General features: G+C 44.2%; 1 protein-coding gene across 3 annotated transcripts; it reads right to left on the bottom strand.

Annotated features, from left to right (window-relative positions):
• Positions 1-97: 97 nt before the first annotated feature.
• Positions 98-21,924, bottom strand: LOC105012700 (phosphatidylinositol 4-kinase beta). 3 transcript variants are annotated; one of them, XM_010873714.5, is made up of 12 exons: positions 21,785-21,924; positions 13,092-14,477; positions 7,530-7,757; positions 6,437-6,670; positions 6,026-6,135; positions 5,790-5,894; positions 5,399-5,522; positions 5,197-5,310; positions 4,490-4,641; positions 4,203-4,335; positions 3,818-3,938; positions 98-3,426 (listed from the first exon to the last, which is right to left on the bottom strand). In XM_010873714.5, exons 2-12 carry the CDS (start codon positions 14,460-14,462, stop codon positions 3,245-3,247), a joined length of 2,874 nt encoding a protein of 957 aa, XP_010872016.2. In that variant the 5' UTR covers positions 14,463-14,477; positions 21,785-21,924; the 3' UTR covers positions 98-3,244. The 3 variants fall into 3 exon arrangements, with proteins under 3 accessions (XP_010872016.2, XP_010872017.2, XP_010872018.2); XM_010873715.4 differs by lacking the exon at positions 21,785-21,924 and adding an exon at positions 14,678-15,046; XM_010873716.4 differs by lacking the exon at positions 21,785-21,924 and adding an exon at positions 14,689-15,046.
• Between the last annotated feature and the right edge of the window lie 61 nt (positions 21,925-21,985).

Below are 21,985 nucleotides of genomic sequence, written 5' to 3'. Positions count from 1 at the left end.
TATTCATTTGTACAAGGTATCTAATCAATGCTACTTCCCCCCACCACACACACACACACACACACACACTCATTACAAATGTTAAAGGAAACTAATACAAATGGAAAAAAAAGCGATTTATTGAATGAGTCATGCATTTAGTCTCAACATGATAAATCTGTACCGAAATGTCAAACATGGGAAGTTTCTTAATGAGTGTTAGTTAGACTTATGAACAAAGTGGACAAGTACATTCTAAACGTCTTTAAAGATTTACTGGAATAAGAATTGGGTTGGTGCTAACAGTAAGAAAATTTTATTCAAGACCATTCCTTTTTCAGGGGGGTATAGCTTCAGACTGTCGGAGGCACACCTTGCATTGAACAGATACTTTATAAATAGAACATATCTGATCCATACAATGGATGTGTCTGCAGTGGTCTGAACATTGTTCTGCACTACCACTTGACCTCATGGTCGTCTGAACAGACAAGCCTTTAGCTGGTGTAATACTGTACATGGACAATAGTCTGTTTCTTTGTGGTTCTGATTTAGGAGACGTCAAAATCAACTCTCAGTTTTGACTGACAGAACACACAAACAAAGATAAATGCACTTCAGAGTTATTTACATAATCATACAGAATGATGCTTGGGTAGGAATCGAGGGAAAGGCAAATGAAATATTTAGACAACAGCAAGCAGGTGTGCTCAAATCTTCACTTCCTGCCTCGCCACTTTTTATGACTGTTACACCTCTCAATGCATCAGTCTGCTCATGGGATGACCGCATTTCCGGAGAGAAATGCACGTTTGTTACACATAAAAGCCACCCACATAGGACATAGCTTTTAACGACAAGACTTGAGCAGTTCATGTTAAAGGCTACCCAAGCCTGTAGTTCTTGAAATGTCTCCAATACTGAATATGTTTGTGTCAGAGACCGCAAAAAAGAGAAACCATGGGTTGTTGTCGAGTATCATATAAAAGAAAGTCAAGTTGTGAGAGATACTGGTTTTAGACAGGGAGAAATAAACAGACAAAGACAAACAGACAGAGGAATGAAATCATCACTCCTATTATTTACAATGTCTACTCAAGGCCAACCCTGTCCAGATTGGTCCAAGTTAGTCACAGGAATGCTTCGGAGCCAAACCGAGGAACATGTTGAGCAGTTATTAAATATGCAACCCAAGTTAACACACATACAATAATAAACGCATTACTATCTACATTTTGTTAGAGGTTAAACACTTACATTAGTGGAACATCAATGTTTTTTTGTTTGTAATATTTTGCATAAATCCATCGCCACCATTTTGTAAATTTCACCACAGGTAGCCATTTTGGTTCAAAATATGAACCGTCATTAAGTGCACGAGGCTCATCACTACACTAGCGTTCATTCAAGTATGGTAGTTCAAAAGAGTGACATTAGCAAAGGCCCAGACAGTAAGGGTTGGTATGCCGCGGTCGGCATATACACTGATTAGCCAAAACATTGCGATCATTCAGAGGTGAAGCGAATAACGTAGATTATCTCCTAACAAGGGCACATGAGAAGCTCTGGGAAGATTAGATGGTAAGCAAACAATCATTTCTCATAGTCAAGGTGTTTGATGTAGGAGAAATGGGCAGGAGTAAAGACCTGAGCGACTTTGACAAGGGCCAAATTGGTATGACAATTCAATAATGGTTGCAGGAGGAATGTGTCACAACACAGTGCATCGCGTCCCGTTTTCTTTTACATAACGTGGATGGCCGCCTATGTGTGCGCCGTTTACCTGGGGACGTGATGGCACCAGGATGCACTGTGGGAAGACGACAAGCCAGTGGAGGGAGTGTGGTCCTCTGGACAATGTTCTAGGTAAACCATGGGTCCAGGCATTCATGTGGACATGTTTCACCTACCTAAACATTGTTGCAGACCTGGTACACCCCTTTCATTGCAATAGTATACCCTGATAGCAGTGGCCTCTTTCAGCAGGATAATTTGCCCCGCTAAACTGCACGCATTGTTCCGGAATGGTTTGAGGAACATGATGAAGAGTTTAAGGTGCTGCGCTGGCTTCCAAATACCCCAGATCTCAATCCAATCGAGCATCTGTGGGATGTGCTGGACCAAAAAGTCTGATCCATGGTGGCTCCACATCGCAACTTACAGGACTTGAAGGATCGGCATGGAGGACCAACAGCATATTAGGCAAGTGGTCATAATGTTTTGGCTCATCAGTGTACACTGGAAAAGTGTTCTGCTCTTTCCTGGTGGTTTCACATCCTAGGTTGACCATGAAGCCAAGGGCATATTCAGTAAGGACACGTCCCTAGATAGTTTTTCTATTTCAGTTGAATTGACGTAGATTTTGTTTTATATTGACGTTTTCATCCGTAACACCAAGCGTGGTACAGATGTTTTAATAAAGAGCCCAGATGTTGTCTGAAACTTAGACTGAAATGAAACAGTTTCTATTATCAAAGATGGGAACAGAATAAATGCAACAGGCAGCTTTGTAGCATGCTTGGCCCACTAATAAGAGATGCGTTGGTCCTAGTTCACTGAAAACTTCCAGTTCGTTTTTAAACAATCTTCATAACATTGTAATAGCATTGTTTTCAACACACACACTAGGGGTTTTCATAGTCTCCCCCTCTTCAGGCTGGCTCAGTCCTGACAACCACAGACGTTTCAGAGAACAAAGAAAATGTCCATTAGAAAACCTCAGCAAATGATGTCTTGTGCTTTCTTTATCCATTGATAGTGGCTCTTCTCGATGTACATTTTGCTAACAAAGAACAACAAAAATAGGTACATTTACAATACATACTACTATGTCATCCTCTCTTGTAGAATCAATAAACAGGACAACAAGCAGCTATTTCTCTTTCGTCCACTCTTGAAAAAAAGTCTGATTATAGGACCCTCCCCACATCCAATGAAGTACCTCCTCCAATATTAATACTTCATCCTTGTCGAGCGTCTGATTAACTGTGCGTTATTCCCGGTTTCAAAACAGTCAATGCGGTAAAAGTCCTGTGGATATACGGACCAGAGGGAGAGAAGGTACATACTCCCCTTCTACAAGGCCAAAAGAAGGACGACGGAACGGTGGTCCGTCTAAAACAGAGTTTGCAAATAGGTCCTGCAGCACTAATCTTCCCCTTGAGTCCCATTTCATAGGTCTGCTGCCCACATCCGTGACGTGTATGTGTGTGTGTGTGTGCGCGCCCATGATTGCTTGCTTTCCGATGTGATGTTGGGCATCTGTTCACATGATGCCGTTGGTGAAGTACTGGAAGCCGTCGTAGAGCTTGGTGGTGATGGAGCGCATGGAGCCGTCCACCATCTGCTCCACCAGTACCTGCAGATGCTCCTCGGTCAGGCTCATGTGGAATCGCTCCTTCAGGCTGCGGATGGTGCTGGAGCCGTGGAAGCAGGGCAGGTGAGAACCTGGCGGGGCGGGGGGGGGGGGGGGCAATGAGCGAGTCAGAGGAGTTGCAACCGGGTCCACGGGACAGAAGGGTGTTGAGCACAAAACAGCACTCTGCTACCAAACTTCACAGATGCACTGTTCTTAAAGCACAAACATTTAGTAAATTAATCTGCAGAGCCTGTTAAATATAGTGTGTACAGTAGGTGTATGTTCTCTATTACTTTTTTGACATTTTGTTGGAAATACAATTTTAAAGTAAAATACATGATTCTCAGCATTATAACCTGAATGGCTTAATACCAACACTACAGAGAAAGAGAACATGGAGTAGACAATTGAGAACGTATGGAAATGGTAGAACCGTACAACATATTGACCATGCTAATACCCTATTTTAGCTAGCAGTACCTTGCTGCATGATCTCCACTATTTGCACCACCTTCTCCATATGTTTGCGAGCTGCTATCAGGCCCTGTAGCATCAGCATCTTGTAGTAGTTGAACATGTCTCCATCCAGGCCTCCCATCACCTGAGACACAATCCAGGGACAACAGAATGTTTACAGAATGTTAAAGTACATTCTAATCCAATTCTCACTGGGATTTATAACGCACTGCTCTTTTAACCAGGAACTGGGTCAATGCGTTGACAACCTCTGTTAGCTTTGCAGAGGCCCCAGCTTACCTGAGGGAGTCACTAGAGCGCGATGAGACCAGGAAACACCTGCTGATCATGCTTCTCTCCAACCCTGACGACAAGTCATTCAAATTCAAATGTTTTTTATTTGACTTACATCCACAAATTCGCTGGTGAGCTTAAATGCAGAGGTCTCAAAACCCAGGTTTCTGGGCGAGCTGGACAAGATGAAGCCAAAGTCGATGTGGATGATGTGACCCTCGGAGTCCAGGAGGATGTTCCCATTGTGTCTGGAGAAAAACAAGGGGGAAATAAGAGAAGAGTTAAGAGTGACTACAGGGGACTGGAACACAGAAGAGGGTCGGATGCTTTGGTCGATATCAGACCACAAACAAGCTCAAAGACCCAGGAAGCTGAGGGGGAACAAAGAAGAGGGTGGCCCACCTGTCTTTGACCTGCAGCAGGTAGCAGATGAGACTGTAGCCGGCACAGCTCTGCACGAAGTTGCGCTGGGCTGTAAGGAAGGCCTCTGTGGTGTAGCTACCATGCTCCTGCAGGAAGTAATCCAGCAGAGACAGCTGGCTCTGTTTCCTTACCTGAAAATAGACACAGACACGTCATTCCATTATTCAATAAGTAACTACAGAGGGATTCAATTATTAGATAAAGCTACCGGCACACAATTCCATTCTTACAGAAAAACCTACTGATAATGCATTCCATTCTTACAGAAAAATCCTACTGATAATGCATTCCATTCTTACAAAAAAAAAATACTGATAATGCATTCCATTCTTACAGAAAAATCTCCTGATAATGCATTTCATTCTTACAAATAAACCTACTGATAATGTATTCCATTACTCAATGAAGCTACTTGGCCAGGCATCCCATAATTACACCAATAGCTAATTATTATATTTAACAGCTACTGACACAGTATCCCAAAACTACTGAAATGTCATTCCATAAGAAATAACGTCAGATCACAACACAAATCTTCTGTTTACCAGTTACCCTCAAACCTTTCATCTCACAAGAGCAGTCCAAACAGTATTACCTAGCTAAACAACTCACCTTGGAGTTATTGTTAGGAAACTTTGCCATGACTTGAACTGCCCGTAGGCACATTCATTTTCACGGTCGCTCACCTGGTGCAGAGAGACAGCGTTCAGCACAGGCTCGATCATCCCACTGTCCGATGACATCACCAAGATCTTATAGGGCTTGATCCAAAGGGGCACCCTCTCCTGCTCCCAGATGGACTGGTGAGGGGGAGGCAGGGAGTGAATTAAGGCTAATCATAATAATTCAGAGCATTTCCGTGCAATGGGGCTGTGGAGTGGATCTCACCTGCAGCTGGCTGAGGACCTGGAAGGCCAGCAGCTCCTGCCTCAAGTCGTCCCCGCATTTCACGATGACCGACAGTAGCCGCCAGTTCGGTAGGTGCCCATAGGGGGAGCCCTCCCGTATCCGTCTGAGACGGGAGAGAGAGAGCAGGAGAAAACACAGGAACACACCAAGTTCATTTACAAGTCCACAGTGTGTTGGATTGTTCTCGGCACATTTCTTAAAATCGACTGGACCGTTATTTAAACGGGCGTGTCAATTAAGGACTGATTCGTATTTCCAGTGGCGTAGAGCTAAGTGGGTGGAGATGTAGCTGCAAGGGGGGGGGGTTTGTATACAACAGTATAATGACAGTTGTATGCTGTCATTATACTGACGCAGGTCCATCACCTACCGGACTTTCTCCTCCCAGGGCTCCTTCAGCGCCACAGCGGAAGGGTCCTCTGGATCTCTTCGGAACGTTGTAGGTGTGTGGGCCAGGTTCTCCGACAGGCGTCGCCTGGGATAAAGGAAAGTGCGGTTGTCAAGCTGTTATCCACAGTAGTTGTATGAGTGGAACGCAAATGCAAAAAGCTCCACCAAGCAGGCCAAGAGATGCTGAAAGTCACAGCAATTCTGTTCCAATGTTACCTGATGTCGCCGGCGGCTATGAAGACTGGCTCCTTGCTTTCGGTGCTGGTGATGCTGTCCACAGAGAACTGGGAGATGTTGTCACTGCTACTGGTGTGGCCTTCTGGGAGCTGGTACCAGACAAGGACCCCAGAGTTAAAGTACATTCTAATCCTTTATTTGTGGCTATATTATTTGTTTGTTATGATTTTCGTTTGTTGGGAAATTTTGTTGGGAAATCACTTCCCAACTAGTGTCTCATCGTCATCAGGGGTATGACATTGTTTCGATCAAATACGATCCAGTTTGGGCTTAGTTGTGGTGATTCTGTAGTGTACAGATGAGTGCTGAAGCTGAGCAAAGTTGCCAACCCCTGGCCCACAACACAGACATCAGAAAGTGACGGTCACGGTGGTGGCCGCCGGCACCCACCTCCACTTGCAGCTCGCCGATGTCGTCCACAGCCCAGGCCTCGTCGTCGTTGTCATAGTTAGGCACAGTGGAGAAGCTGCCGGCGCGCTGCTCGGCCGTGATGGCCACGCTCTCCGGGAGGAGGTTGTCAGCCGAGCGGGCGCTGCGGATGCGCGTCTCCGGGATGCGCGCAGGAACCCCAGACGCCTCAAAACTCTCGCACTCCAAAACCTCCACGTAGATGATGTAAGGGGCCTGAGAGGTTGGAGGTTAGTGAACCGGTCAGAGGTCAAATTCAGGGACTGGATCTATTTTGGAGGGCACAATTAACCAGAAATGGCCATGGGCAAAGAAGCATTGTTTTTCTACGTGTACCAGAACCAAGACTACTTACCTCGTCTTTCTACGTGTGTACTAGAACCAGGTGTCTTTACCTCGTCTTTCTACATGTGTACTAGAACCAGGTGTCTTTACCTCGTCTTTCTACATGTGTACTAGAACCAGGTGTCTTTACCTCGTCTTTCTACATGTGTACTAGAACCAGGTGTCTTTACCTCGTCTTTCTACGTGTGTACTAGAACCAGGTGTCTTTACCTCGCCTTTCTACATGTGTACTAGAACCAGGTGTCTTTACCTCGTCTTTCTACGTGTGTACTAGAACCAGGTGTCTTTACCTCGTCTTTCTACGTGTGTACTAGAACCAGGTGTCTTTACCTCGTCTTTCTACATGTGTACTAGAACCAGGTGTCTTTACCTCGTCTTTCTACATGTGTACTAGAACCAGGTGTCTTTACCTCGTCTTTCTACGTGTGTACTAGAACCAGGTGTCTTTACCTCGCCTTTCTACATGTGTACTAGAACCAGGTGTCTTTACCTCGTCTTTCTACGTGTGTACTAGAACCAGGTGTCTTTACCTCGTCTTTCTACATGTGTACTAGAACCAGGTGTCTTTACCTCGTCTTTCTACATGTGTACTAGAACCAAGCGTCCTTACCTCGTCTTTCTACATTTGTACTAGAACCAAGCGTCCTTACCTCGTCTTTCTACATTTGTACTAGAACCAAGCGTCCTTACCTCGTCTTTCTACATTTGTACTAGAACCAAGCGTCCTTACCTTGTCTTTGGAGTTGAGCACCACAGCCTGTGTGTGGGGCACACGCACCACATGGTGGTCAAAGGCCGCAGTGGGCAGCCAGACGCGGTCAGGCAGCTTGTGGTTGAGCAGCGACAGCTCCGAGATGAGCCGCTGGGTCTTCTGCTCCTTGGTGGGCAGAGTGGCCAGACGCTTCCCGATGCCCATCAGGGACTTAATGAACTCCCTCTGAGGCGTCAGACGCAACGGCTACAGGGAGGACAGAGAGATGTTAAAATCTAGACAGACGCATTTCCTGTTCAAAGAAATAATATTAATAAACATTTCCCAGCAACTGCAAAATAGGCGGTACAGCAATTCCAGACCCTCCACCAATAACTAATCAAATATGAGAAATGAGAGGAAGATTATTACAACAGAATAAAAAGAACAAGGAAAATATATTCTAGAGATTAAGAAGGCTAAAGTCAATTGCAGTATCACATATTAGCAATAGGGGGCATTAGTATTACAGTGGCTAAAATGAGGTAGTTAGCAGAAATGCTGATGCCAAACAACAAGCTCTCGGGGTCTAGGAAATGTTTAGGTGAATGTAAAATGTCCTATATAGGCATATTTAAGGAGCAATATTCAGTAGTGCAATATCCCAGTAAAAGACTGACACAGAGAATCAGAGATTGAATGTTTCCGTTAAAATGTAAAAATAAATAAATATGCACAAGAACTACATTTAAAAATGTTCACTGATAATTGTTACGTTGTCCTTGTGTATAGTGTTTTATGATCTGCTAAACTAGAGTCATTGGTTTTTAAATTGACATACAGTTTCAAACTGAGCCTTGTTTTCACTCTGCTTGTAGTTGATCCCCCAAACTGTTTCCCCCAAGCTTCTCTGTCACAATTTTTAATTAATAAACAGTTAGGGGGAGCACGGGAGTGAAAGGTCACATAAACATTTGTAAAAGTTCCATTTATCATGGAATTTCGAAATACTTTTTTACCGTTATTTTACCAGGAATGTGAATTCTTATTCACAGCAATGCCCTGGGAGAAATAACGTGTACCTTTCTTGTTCAGGGAGAAAATGACATGGTTTTTCAACATTATCGCTGGGATTGGAACAGGTGACCTTTCTTTTACTGGACAACACCACGGTCAGTCGATATCTCAGAAATTAGACAACGAAAGACATACATTTTCAGGTTCACAAATTATCTCATTAAGTTACAATATGTGACATAGGGACGGTATTATTTCATTGTGTTAAAACACATGAGCCAACCAGAAATTAGCTGATTTGGTAAGTTCCTAATTTACTGTTGCTTAAGGCTAACCATGTAAAATGTGTTAAACCTTTGTAATTGTGTCACACACGAGACACTGGAGCTGGCATGCCTCCAATCTACTCACTGAGCGCAGTCTAAGCCCATAGTCTTTACATTTAATAGTGACTATTGACTGAAACGGTTTTCTTGACGATAAACATCATCTAATGTGGAGAAAGTGAATGGGTCTGAATAATTTCCCAAGGCACTGCACACATATTAGTAAACTGGTTGGTCTAAACACTAAAGGGCCTCGATATGGCATTGGACCACAGCTTATTTCAAATCCCCATTTTCCACGATGAGTAAACATATTTTATTGCATTTCTTTGAGGTGTCTTTTTGAGTTGACAGGCAAGCCAAATGCTTTCCTTTGCATTCCACTTTTTTAGTCTGATGTCAAAGCCTTTCCTGTGAAGCAGTGTATATTTCTGTTCCATGACCAAACGTCATGACTTCCTGAACATCCCGTCCCCAGTCGATGGGCCTTTCTGTTGAGGAAGTGTTCTACTATTACTGGAATCTGATTTCCCTGGAAACCAGAACTTCATTTGATCTGAATGGAAAACAAAACTAACACATTCTGGACAACATGCATTATGAAAATAAATGGACGGGCTGGGTATAAACAAAAAATGGCCTTTGAAGAATTGAAAGGTGATGCTGTAGAGTAGAATAGTCACCATCTTCATGTCTTTGTTCTTGTCAAATAGGCCTAGATCAGTGGTTTACATTTTCTTCTAAAATTGGTTTTTATGCAAAACAATCCAATGTTCCCACGTGCCTTTATTTAATTTACAAATGCACAGGACAAATATTATATATATTTATTTTACAAATTGCTGAATATTTAAAATAACTTCAAGGAAGATGATGCTCATCAAGCTGTTGTTTCTCTCAACTGTGGTAAGTTGAAATTACCTACAGGGTATGAAATAGTAATTGAACCAGTTTTCAAGAGAACATTCTGCTTTATTGCACTCTTATAAAAAGGGTACGTTTTCAGTGCTAATGACAAACAGTAGGTTTCTCCTCAGATGAGTGATGCAAACCTAACCTAAAAGCAATTAAAGGTAGGATACTGAGGAATGTATTGTACCTGAACAGACAATGCGGCTACACTTCGAACCAAACAGGGCCTGAGGCTTGTGTTACCCTGGGGAAAGCAACAAGGTGTGGCATGATGTCAGCATGAACCATAACTGTATGGCACTTGTACTCCAGACAGGTGATTTCCACACACAGGACCAACAGAGCCACCTCAGAGGACATAAATCACTGCCAAAAACACACAGCCTTGCTGATAAGGAAGTAATTCCAAAGACTTACAACTGAGATTTGTCAAATCAATGTTGTGAATCGGGTCTTAAGTTGGTTCAGGGATACTGCTTGGAAGTATATGGAGGCAGTGCCTTTTTGCTGCTTCGGATGGTTGAAAGCGGTGTTTGAAGGGATGACACTAACAGCTGGACATAATATAGGCCTGGGGAGGTGGAGTCTAAAGCTGCCAGAGAAAAGCTGTGATTGCAAGGCGGTGTGGCTTAGGTTGTTTTGCACGATATATAAAAATCCCAATCATTTGTGTAAAGTGACATCTATAGTTCAACCTCTCGGGCAGGTTTACATTGGAACCCACGCTCCGGGAAAAGACAGGAAAAAAGGCGAGCCATCTGAATCAGTCACGGTGCCCCGGCCCGGTGGCTCGGTTGCCAAGACAACACAAGGCGGGCAGGAAGGGGGAAGGAGAGGGGCATGCTGGGCACTGACAGCTGAGCCCAGACTGTAAACAATAGGGCCGTTATGCAACACCCACTCAACCTGCACTGCGCTCACATTACGGCAAAAATGGTGGAGATATTTCACAGCGTTCTTGTTCAAAATGGTGGAGATATTTCACAGCGTTCTTGCTCAAAATGGTGGATGTGTTTCATAGCATTATTCTCCATCATCATCAATACTTTAATGTTTTCTCTCGCTGTTGTAATCCAGAAAAAGCAGCAAGAACAAAACAATGTTGAGTTGTTGAACCTGTAACACGGACTGAGGCCTCTGAAGTCAAGTGAAGCCTCATAAGCCCATACTATCTTTTGGTATTGTATACATTATCTAAGCAGATAGGGCTGCTTTGTGTCATTCGTAAAAGGGCAAAGTCAATAGACCAAATGGCATGAGTTGTTAGTTGGGTTTCAGTGAATGCAGACCTGACACTGATTAAACAGGGATCATCACACAATGCCAGCAGGAGATTCCATGCAGGCACAGGTGGGGAAGGAAGCACAGCCCAGCACAGGAATGTTAAGATGGCGTGCTCACGCTTTCATTTGCCAACACGTTATCAACGTCATCGCAATTGTGTGTGTTCGACTAAAGTTCGGAAGGAGAGAGCGACGTTGCCAACTACGTAAGCTGGTTGTCATGGTCTGTTTAAGGTACAGTTAGAATGCCTAGGCCAGCTTAGTCAAGACAACTCTCGCAAAGCAATGGGTCGCAGTGAGGTAGATCAAATGTGAGCCCGCTTAGCTCATTTTACTTCTCAATATATGTTTCAGTATTACACAGGGAGACCAGCTGTCGTAACGGGGATCGTAATCACAAACCAGGAGGGAGTAGAAAAGAGAGAGAGGATATTAGTTACATGACAGGATATGTGGAGGATATTAAAAAAAGGCCGGGGTAATGAAACAGCAGGGGGCGTAGGTAGCAGAGAGAAAACGCACAACACAGCAAGATGTCCGGGAGCAGAGTGAGTAAGTGCACTTGCCCAGAAAGGGTATTAAAAAGAAAAGTGTGGACCTTGAAGGAACGCAGCGTAGGAGATATTAACCCGGGGGGTGGGCACCGCTCTACTCAGGTTCAGCACAGACTCTAACTTTAATCATATAACCGATCCCTGGATGAGATGCCAAACCGGGTCTCAGTTAAGACAAAGGCAAGGCCACGTAGAACACCTCCCCTCCCCCCCCCCCCCCCCCCCAGACGTTCTTTCTCTGTTCACTCACAAGGCGATCATGGGGAAAGCACACGGACACAGGCTCTCAAGCAACCAGGACCAGGGGCATGGCTTTCACGTGATTTGCCACACAGACCGTATCCCTCGTAAACACCGGCGCAAATCCCGCCCCCGACGCAAATGGGCCCATGATAACATCTGGTACTCAATCCGGTGTTTGAAGCGATAGAAAGAGACCCACCCGAGCTCTCCATTCTGGAGGGACCCGCCCTCGCTCTGACCCTGAACTCTGACACCAGCTGCAGAGCATTCTGCCTGGGAGGTTCAGTTGGAAAAGACCTAGGGAGGAGGCTACATATCCAAAACAATAGGGAGGGACCAGAGAAGTGGGACAGATGCTGCTTAACCCCACCCCCTTCTTTAGAAGCTCGACAGATGGTGGTCCGGCTAGACCGTAGAAGGTTCTGGAACGGCGCACAGTTTTCCACTGGTCATGTTATTGTCAGAACAAGAAGACGAGGCAGCAAGTTGCATGCGAACACTGCAAATAATACGTCTTGCTGAACCGGCACAATCCAGTGTTAGGCTTTTTTCTTTTTTAAGTCTCCCTGATTCTGATTCTAAGTGTTTTGTTAGATAGATGGCCATTTTACTAATGACAATAGAGGTCAAGAACTTGTTATTCAGGGTAGGGGCCTCAACTAAAGTTCATATTCAGGGTCTTCTGTGCTAGGGACTATAAAGCAGGGCAAAATGTATACAACATGCCTACTATAATTAAAAATATAATAAACCCTTTCATTACAGCCTCAAAGCGCCTGAACTGGATCTGTTTTTTTAATGTTTTTTTTGTTAAACATGCCAGAGCTTTTTTTCCACTTGTAGTGTTGTAGCATCACCCAGACAGTTTTCTCAGTCAATGTTCCATTCTGGCACTTCTTTGACTGGCTGAGATATTTGTGGTAGTGGATAAACTCACAAAAACAACCAAAGCAACTCCAAACCCATCTCATGTCTTTGCAGGTTATAAACACACACGCACACACAGGCACACAAACAGGTTATTATCACACAAGGCCATATCTAATATTACAAGCATAAACGTTTATAGCTCAGACTTAGTGAACTTCCTGTTCACCCCTTTTATTGGATAATTATGCAGCTAGAGGCATATCCGTTTGTGCTCTAAATATTGGAAATAGTCAAGTGTTTTTACACCGTGTTAAGTCCCACATGCACGTTTTACAGTGAACAATTCCCACACAACACTCCATTCCTTCCTAAATACATATTCTGAAAGCCTCTCACCTCATCATAGCCACATTCCACCTTGGGGTTGCTGGCTGTTCTCTTCAGGCTAGTCCCCAGGCTCGTGCAATGTGTGGCGTCCGACTTGGAACGCTGGTGCGTCCGTTTGGAAGGTGAGAGGTAGGCATCAGCAGGGACAACCTGGTTATCAGGGCCTGGGGATGGCTCCCCCGTGTGTCGCTGGTGATGGTGGTGAATTCGGGAGCAGTCCCGTAGCCCGGGGCAGCCGCCAGCATCAGTCGGGGTGACCCCTTTAGAGGCCACGTGGGGCTTCAGCTCATCGGAGAGGATCAGCTTGCGCAGCTTGGTGCCACGCGAGTGGCGCTGCGTAGAGATGTGCATGTCGGAGGAGTAGGCGCCCAGAAGCCAGGCCGTCTGCAGGGAGAAGGCGATGCTCCGGCGGCAGCGGTGGACCACGTACGGCCGGATCGCGTCGCCCATGTCCTCGTCCATGTGCACGTACATGTTGAGCAGCTGGGGCAGGTGGAAGTCCACTTCGTCGTCCGAGAAGCTGAAGAGGCGGTTGCCGATGTATGCCTGGACGCCGGGCTCTTTGGACTTGTAGAGATAGGAGATGGCCATGGAGACGTCAAAGAGCTTCGACTCAAACAGCCGCAAGAGCAGGGACTGCTTGGCCGCCGCCGAGGACTGGTCGTTGTTTGGCTGTCGGGGATGAGGACACCTCCGCATCGTTTGTTGGGGAGGATGGGGCTCTCCTTTCTCCTCTTTGTCATCATCTCCTTCTTCTTTAATTAAGCCTGTGTCACAGGGAATATGTCGAGGAAGATCACACATTTCATCTTCTTCCTCTTCTTTAATGGAACCTTTATTACAAGGCTGTTGGCACGTCAGCTTCATTGGTTGAGGAGGATCAGACAGCACTCCCTTTTCTTTAACCAAGACCGTGTCACAAGACTCCAGGTATATTGTTCCATTGGGCAGATGCCGTTGCGAGGCGCACTTTTCCAATATTTCCGGTTCTTCCTCAACCTTCAGGAGTTTGACCTTCTGCAGGACCTCGTGACAAGCCTTGAGGGCCACTTCCGGGTCGATGACCAAGTCCAGGTCCACAGCAGCGTCCTCACACAAGTCCAGGGGAGGACTGCAGCCCCGCGTGCCATCACTGCCACTGCTGCAACCGCTGGGGCTGGAGCTTCTGGGGCTGCTAGAGCTTCTGGGGCTGCTAGAGCTTCTGGGGCTGCTGGAGGAATCATGCTGGTGGTTGGGGCAGTCCAGGGAGCAGTCAGAGCAGGAGGATGAAGAGGATCCAGGAGAGGAAGGGCAGGAAAATGTGGAGGCAGGAGACAAAGACGGACTGAGGTGAAGTGCCTCAATCTGCGCAGGGGAGAGAGCCACTTCCATGTCAGCCATGCTGAAGGGTTAAACCTGGAAGAAAGAAAAATGGGAGGCAGTGAATCAAGAAAGAAATCAAATGAAAATGACAAATCTTTCACTGAAGGAACCACAAATAACAGTTGGAAATATAAGAGGGGCAAGTCTCTCCATGACCCTATTATAGCACTTTAATACAATCCAGTAGATGTGCAAAAAAAAATAATCACAAAGCAAATAAACAAAGTTCCAACCAGTCGAATACCAAAAGGCCAATCGCATCCAGATCTGTGACGAACATTGCACTCTCACAGCTGCAAATACAAAGTTTCCCAGAATGACAGAAGTCTTACAGATGTGTTGGAGGGCCTTTCCAATCGCGGGGGGAAAGGGATTAGCCTAAAGCAGGGACAGGCAACTTTTATGGAAATGGGGGCCAAACAAAAAACCCAACATAAAGCTTGACCAGTTTTAAAGCGACATTTCTTGTACTCCTACTTGTAAAATGCTAAAGACGTTCATTTTTTGTTAAAATGCTAAAAGACATGTTAATCTACCAAGACAGTAAAAAGCATCTGACACACAACTACAATTGTATTATTAACCCTTTATAACCCCCCCCCCCACACACACACACACACACACACACACACACACACACACACACACACACACACACACACACACACACACACACACACACACACACACACACACACACACACACACACACACACACACACACATTTAAATATATCTCTTTAAAAGGACTGACAAAGGGGAACTGAGAAATAGCCACACCTCCTCAGTTGTTCAGCAGGTTTCAACATGCAGTCAGCTACATGGCTGGAGGCTATGTGCAATTGTCCCCTATGAATACCAAAGGCTTGAGCAACCAGTGAAACTTACGGTATAGCAACCCATTTCCCTTTATCAGTAACTACCGTTTGAAGGACCGAGAGTGGACCTCTACATTGGCAAAAATGTGCAAAGGACACGCATGCTTCCGTTTTCAGAGAGTAAAGCTTATTGTCAGAAGACTTGTACTCCCAGAGTCCCTTTTAGAACATATCCTGCGTGGCTAAATTAGCTCTTTCTGAACAATTCTCCTATGAGGGCCATTTATATAATATACATGGCTGCCTGTACATAGGCTTAATCACTTAAGACTTAGCGATAAAAAGTTGAAGTTGTCTCAGGTTTATTTACACCAATTAGAATTAATATATGGGTCACAGTATGCCTACAATTCCCATGGGCCTCGTGTGGTGGTGCAAATAGTCTCCACACAATCAGGGTTAGGTGACATACAACTTCACCTTTGTCACACGCTAGCTACTACTTGTGAACCTCAACCAAGGTTGTTGGCCAGTGAATGAGTTCTCCAAGTGGATGGATGGACTTCTGGGATTGACTGGGTTGAGTACAATTCATCAGGATCCCCATTAGCTAGGCTTACTACACACGTAGCACCAACCCTTCCTGGATGCAGGTCCTCCTATTCAGACTGAGTATACAGTATATTGTTTTAACTTGCTCTCTCGGATATGGTTACGTTTATAAGGCTGACGTGTCAGTTTAACTAATGGTCATGTCCCTTTGTCAGCAGAGAATCAGAGGGCATGAATATCCCACATCGTATTGGTTTGTGGTATACAAATGTTTCCATTCCGGCCTCCAGTTTGCAAAAATAAAACACAGTAGCAATCTAGTTTCCTCTCAGTGTTCAACGTTTACATGTTGAATCATGGGTATGTTCAAAAGCACAAATGATCACGTGGCTAATTTTAAACCCTCCGAATCTGCAACATTTTGTACCTACGATTCGAACATTAACAAATGCTATTATTTCAAGCTAATGCATGGATAGTCGCGATGGGCATTCCGAATCTTTTCGGTGAGCAGTCTTGTTGTGGCTCTGCTCATGCAAAAGGACGTGTGGATTGAGGGGTGACTAATTAGGGGAGGGGCAAGTTATTGCATCCACATATCCATTAATTCCAGCCTACACCCTTTTTTTGTCTGGTCAGACAGTACACGCCAATGTAAACTGAAACATCACATAGATGACTGTCAGACAAGGTAGATTTTCCCTCTCTTTCATAGTATAAAATAAGCATGTCAGAGTCATTGGCATAGGACAAGCCTAATTAATTTATCGCAGAACGTTGTTTAAACCAATCTGCACACAATGGAGGAGAGACGGACTTTCCCTTGCATATAGAGTATCAATTAGCAGTGACCTGCCCAGAGCACCAAAATGGCAGTCATCAGATTTCCCACCGATGTTTCCAGACATGCTAGAAAAGCACGATTACATTTTTAACAGCTCGAAGACATGGCACAGCCTTACCTCATGTTTATTCAGATAAATGTTTAACTGACTTTAGAAGTTGTAACCAAATTGTCCACATGACACATTCCTCTGGACCGGGGTTGGTCTTGTGATTTGGTTACAGAGACGATACACCAGTTGTCACTAGCTTAAATTATTTATGGAATAGCAAAAAGTATTTTATTGGAATTTTTAAAAGTATTTCATTTATTTTCTTTAAATTAACATGTTGACAAGTGAAGGGCATGCAGGCTGTGTTTCGTTATGATTACAGCGGTGATAGACAGCCCAGATGAGTCAGGGTCGTGAGGTTATTCAATTAAACACAGGTGACTGTGACGTAATGGAGCCTGGGCCGGATCCTCCAGCCCCCAGAGCCTTGTCGGGGAGGGGTGGGACGATGGCTTCCAGATGTGCGGCTGTAGGAGTGGGTGTCTGCCTCCTCTTTTCATCTACACACAAAACACACACATTCTGCTGCTGCACTCTGCAGGACATTCCTCTGCTCCTCTAGACAGGGAGTCAAATACAGGCACAAACACAGCCAATAACACGTGCCTCTGTGGCATCAACAAGTCTGTGTTGATGAGTTTGTCTTAGTTCAAACAAGAATGTGAGAAGGTTACTAACCAGACCAGGTTTCAGATGCAAATGTGCACTCTGTAATTATAAATGGCCCTAATTAACTTGGTAAAGCTGGAGTCAAATGTTGGATGTTCCCTAAACATTTGCATTTGGGTGTTTCCAATAAGGTCAATGGTGCCACATCTCTCACTCCAAACGCAAACAACATCTAAGTTGGACTAAGCAACTAGTGATGTGGCAGCAGAATGTACAGCTGTAGACTGGCTGAGCATAGAATGACATCACCCTTTTAACAAACAACATAAGAACTGGCCATAATACAACCTCTCCAACTAACACCGCAAAATAACGCATACGCTTGTATACTCTAAAATGCCAGTTGCCTTCTGTAATTATAAGGTCTAGAATGGACATATTACTATGCTTGGTGGTTGCTTCACCTAGTGCTATTTAAAATGTATGCATTTGCTGCAAGTTGCTCTTGACAAGCTTGTCTGCTGAATTACTGAAATGGAAAACAAATAAATGTGGGATTCAAAATCAAACATTGTATAAATTTTCCTCCAATCTCATGGCACCAAACGTTATGGGAGGGATTAATATAACGTCCAAATTAAGCATAGAGGTTTAATATTTGTGTGGATACGGTTTGTATGCAATAATTCCCTAAAGTCTGCGACCCACTGACCCCACCAGATGATGACGGTCTTCTCTGGTGATGCTCTGCCAGATGATTAAAATCTTTTATCATTTTTGCCTTAAGTTCAATTTTGAGATCGACTTGGTCAGTGAAGACTTTCTGGCCCTGAAAAACATGCCTAGGTGCTACGGCACGATTTGCTTGGTGACACCGCCTTAAGATATGATCGAGCAACATCTAATTCTGCGGCAGCGCCTGTACTTTTTGAGGAGGCTGAAGAAGGCCCGCCTGTCCACCAAGATTCTTGTTGGTGAGAGCATTCTGACCAACTGGGCCACAGTGTGGTTTGGCAGGTGCCACGTTGCCGACGGTAAGGCCATACAACGGGTGGTGAAAACCGCCCAGCACATCGCTCATGCCCAGCTCCTAGACATCGTAGACCTCCAGCGCAAGCGGTGTCTGCATAGGGCGCGTGGCATCATCAGGGACCCTTCACACCCAGGCCACAGACTGTTTGCCCTCCTGCCATCACGGGTCTCTTCGTTGCCGCACCAGCAGGCTCAGGGACAGTTTCTTTCCAGCTACCGTAACCCTGCTGAACTCTGTGACCCATCACTATCAATACCCACCCGCCCACCGCTTAGTACTGCCTCCCAGGGACCTTGTTGCACTACTCGCTTTGTACAACTGAACTCTGACACTGCCTTGAAAAGTCTGATACGGACGTTTTCAGTTGTTACATGTACGTGTCAACCTCTGGAACCTCAGCTGCTATACCTGCATTTCAGTTGCACATACTACCTTACACCTCCAACTTGCTCAGTTGCAGTCAGAATTGCCATTTGTACTTGCATTTGCCTCATCGCTTTGCCTCACAACTATTCATACATATCACACACTTGTACATACATATACATTTTCTGCCCTCCCCTATTTGCCTTCATTGCAAATTTACAATTGCCATTTGCACTGTATTCATCTTCATTGCACATCTATACATTCCACTCATAACATACACTGTAGTTAAAACTTGTAAAATTCCTGCCCTCTTCAATTAGCATTTCTGGTTAGATGCTAAATGCATTTCGTTGTACTGTACTCGTCCTGTTCAATTAAAATACCGTTGAATCTAATCTAAAGAGTTAAAGGTATTTGTTAGTTATACTTTAGCTGACATGTTTCTGCAAACTTTAGTGTTAATTCTGTGGCTGCCGTCTTCAGTAACATCAATGAAAACCAGTAAGCCATTTCTTGTGGCTGCCATACGTGTTCAAAACATCCTTTTACCGATGAGGTGCTATGCTGTGGACCATGGTCAGCCCCTCATTCCTGTTTTCTATGCTAACTAGTGGTTTGTACCATGCAGTATAGCCACTGCAGTTCTACTGGTGAGATGTCTGCACATGGTGTTCCTGATGTCAGACAGCAGTTTGTTTTTCTCTCTTCCTTCCCTATGGTAAAACATTTTCTGTCACCCATTGTAGACATCTTCATTGAACTACCAAGCCATGTGTGGTTACTTAGCTCACCAGTGGAAAGGTTGAAATATAAGGTGTTGTCATTTCTAAATGGTAAAAAGAATATGCACACAAATAAGATACCCTATAACAAAATCTAACAAGCTATATTTTTTATAGATGTTAATTTCAAATACAGAACCAAAAGAAGAAAAAATGGTGTCCAAATAATTATGGAGAGTATTATATATAATGAATATCTTTACATGTGAAAGTGTGATAGGAGAAACATATCAGCAGGCATTTTCCATTGTTCATTTGTTTTCCTTTTTCATTTCTGTGGTGAAGGGTTCTGACACAAGACAGTCAAAACAACAGGAAGGGATGTATGTTACTGACAACAGGGTGGAATATCAAGCACAAAGCCCTACATCTCCCCTATCTTCCTTTATTATTTAATGAGATAGTGACCCACTGATGTACCCAGGCTGAATAACACTGAATGGTGTCTCGCTTGGTCACTGTAACTGTGACCAGCAGGATCAACGGCCAACGTCCGTATTTGCATCACAGCACAGATGGCAAGGTTTCTCTCCTATAACTAAACGCATTCAATAATCTGGCACTGCTTTATATCACAGCAAATCTCTGCTAATACCATGACTTCACAGAGAACATCCCCTTGCTTTCAGTGGACCTACACTGAAAAAACTGAGTCATCGCATCAAGTGTTTGAAGGGTGGGAATGGGTGCTTGTTTTGACAAAAATATTTTTAAAACAATTCTCCAGTTCTTTTGTAATAGGGCCTGCAAGTAAGCCTTTCAATGTGAGTGTACACATGTGCTTAACACGCATGTGAAAAGTATTTTGAATTACTTGTCCAGGTTTATGTTGAAGACAGGCTTATTAAAATGCTAAATGGACTTGGGTGTGAAGTTCAGAGTCACGTGGAACACAGGCAGGCACAAAGGCTGAACTAAATGTCAACCTGTATTAGGCAAATACAATGATTAAGTTGGCAGCGAATTTGAGGTGAGTTATGAGGGATGATAATATTAAATTGTGATACATGTAAGAATTTTGATCTCCATTGTGTTTCAGGGTTCAATTCAGGAACGCCAACGACGGGGCACCGGGGAGACGTTTTCTCCTAGGCAAAGTCTCAAGAGGCGCGTGCAGTTCAAAACAATGCGCAAAGGTAACTATCGGTCATCACGTGTCTACTTGAATTAATATTTCAGATCCCCGGGCAAAACAACTAATTCTCATATGGAAAAACAACTAATTCTCATATGAAAAAATCGAAGGAGGTAATCTTACGGAGTAGATCGTACATAATTCACACTTTTACTCACCATTCTCGATTCCTACTAGCTAACTTTCCTGGTTACTCATGATGCGGGGCTTGGAGAATCACTTCCGAAACGGCATGCCCTAACTGTTTTTTGTTTTTATCCTCAGATTATATCAAATGTTACCGTAACGATTTAATAAACAAGGTCATTTGTTTGCTTACGTTGTGTCTACAAACAAGTTGGCGAATCCAATGTTTGCAATTAACTCTTACTAGTTACTTACAGTAACTACAAAATGTGGGCTATATTCATTAAAGCTAGCAACCGCTAGTTATCGAACGAGAAAAACTTCACTGGCCAATGCCCAACTAAGAATTACTGGTTTATGTTTTTGGTATTTGAAGTACGTTCACAGAAGGCCCTTACATTTGGTCATGTGCGTTTTTGTTTTGCTTCTAACTGCGCGAGCCAGCCAGGTTAGATTAGCAGGACTGGCCGCCCACTGGTTCAGCGGTGGTACAACCCCTGGTTGTATTATGTCTATCGACAGGGGGTACTTCAGAAGATTCATGGGCCACATAGGCTTACTGGTAAAATGCTCTTCAGAGGGTACTCAGTCCAGGGCAAGATTCAATAGTTGGAACAATATGGTTGGAACCGGCACTACCCTAGCCCGTTCTAGCTAGTTAGCTAGCAAGCCGTGGTACCACTTGAAGATCCTGAATGCTACAGTACTAGTACATCAAGCTAAATAGCTAGCTATTTACTATTAATATTTTTTGATCATTGGCGCTTATTTCGCGTCTTTAAACGTATACATGTACATATTTTTTAACTCAAACATACCTAATAAAGTAGGACTTTCCAGATTGATTTGCTCGCTATGTTAATAACGAAATAGCTAACGTGAGTTTAATGCGTCGCCCACTGCACTGAGTGAAGAGCAAGAAAAAACATTCCCTATATTAAAACGGTAAGCCACCACTGGAGCCAGATCCACACATCAGTAGTTGAATGCCGTAACGTCGGCTAAAGTAAAATAACTTACCTTATTAGTAAACAGTTAAGATATTAATATCTCAATCCATCCATTTCATTTTTAATTCCATTTGGACAGACTCTAGCTCCCCAGCTCGAATCTCATTCTGATGCTGCGCAAATCCGAATCAGTTCCTCCATCCGACGGATACGCCTCAAAATAGTTAAAAGGACAGATGACGCCACAGCGTCATCACTGATCTGTGGGCAA

Source organism: Esox lucius, chromosome 10 (genome assembly GCF_011004845.1).
Source record: "Esox lucius isolate fEsoLuc1 chromosome 10, fEsoLuc1.pri, whole genome shotgun sequence".
Classification (NCBI taxonomy): domain Eukaryota; kingdom Metazoa; phylum Chordata; class Actinopteri; order Esociformes; family Esocidae; genus Esox; species Esox lucius.
This window is presented reverse-complemented; position numbering and strand designations above follow the sequence as displayed.

Bases quoted from the DNA above. Each gene is read 5' to 3' on its own strand.
- LOC105012700 (XM_010873714.5), bottom strand. From the start codon at position 14,462: ATGGCTGACATGGAAGTGGCTCTCTCCCCTGCGCAGATTGAGGCACTT. The intron at 5,311-5,398 runs GTGAGATCCACT...CCCCCTCACCAG, and splicing joins AGGTCCTCAGCCAGCTGCAG to TCCATCTGGGAGCAGGAGAG. The intron at 3,939-4,202 runs GTAAGTCAAATA...ATTGTGTCTCAG, and splicing joins TCACCAGCGAATTTGTGGAT to GTGATGGGAGGCCTGGATGG.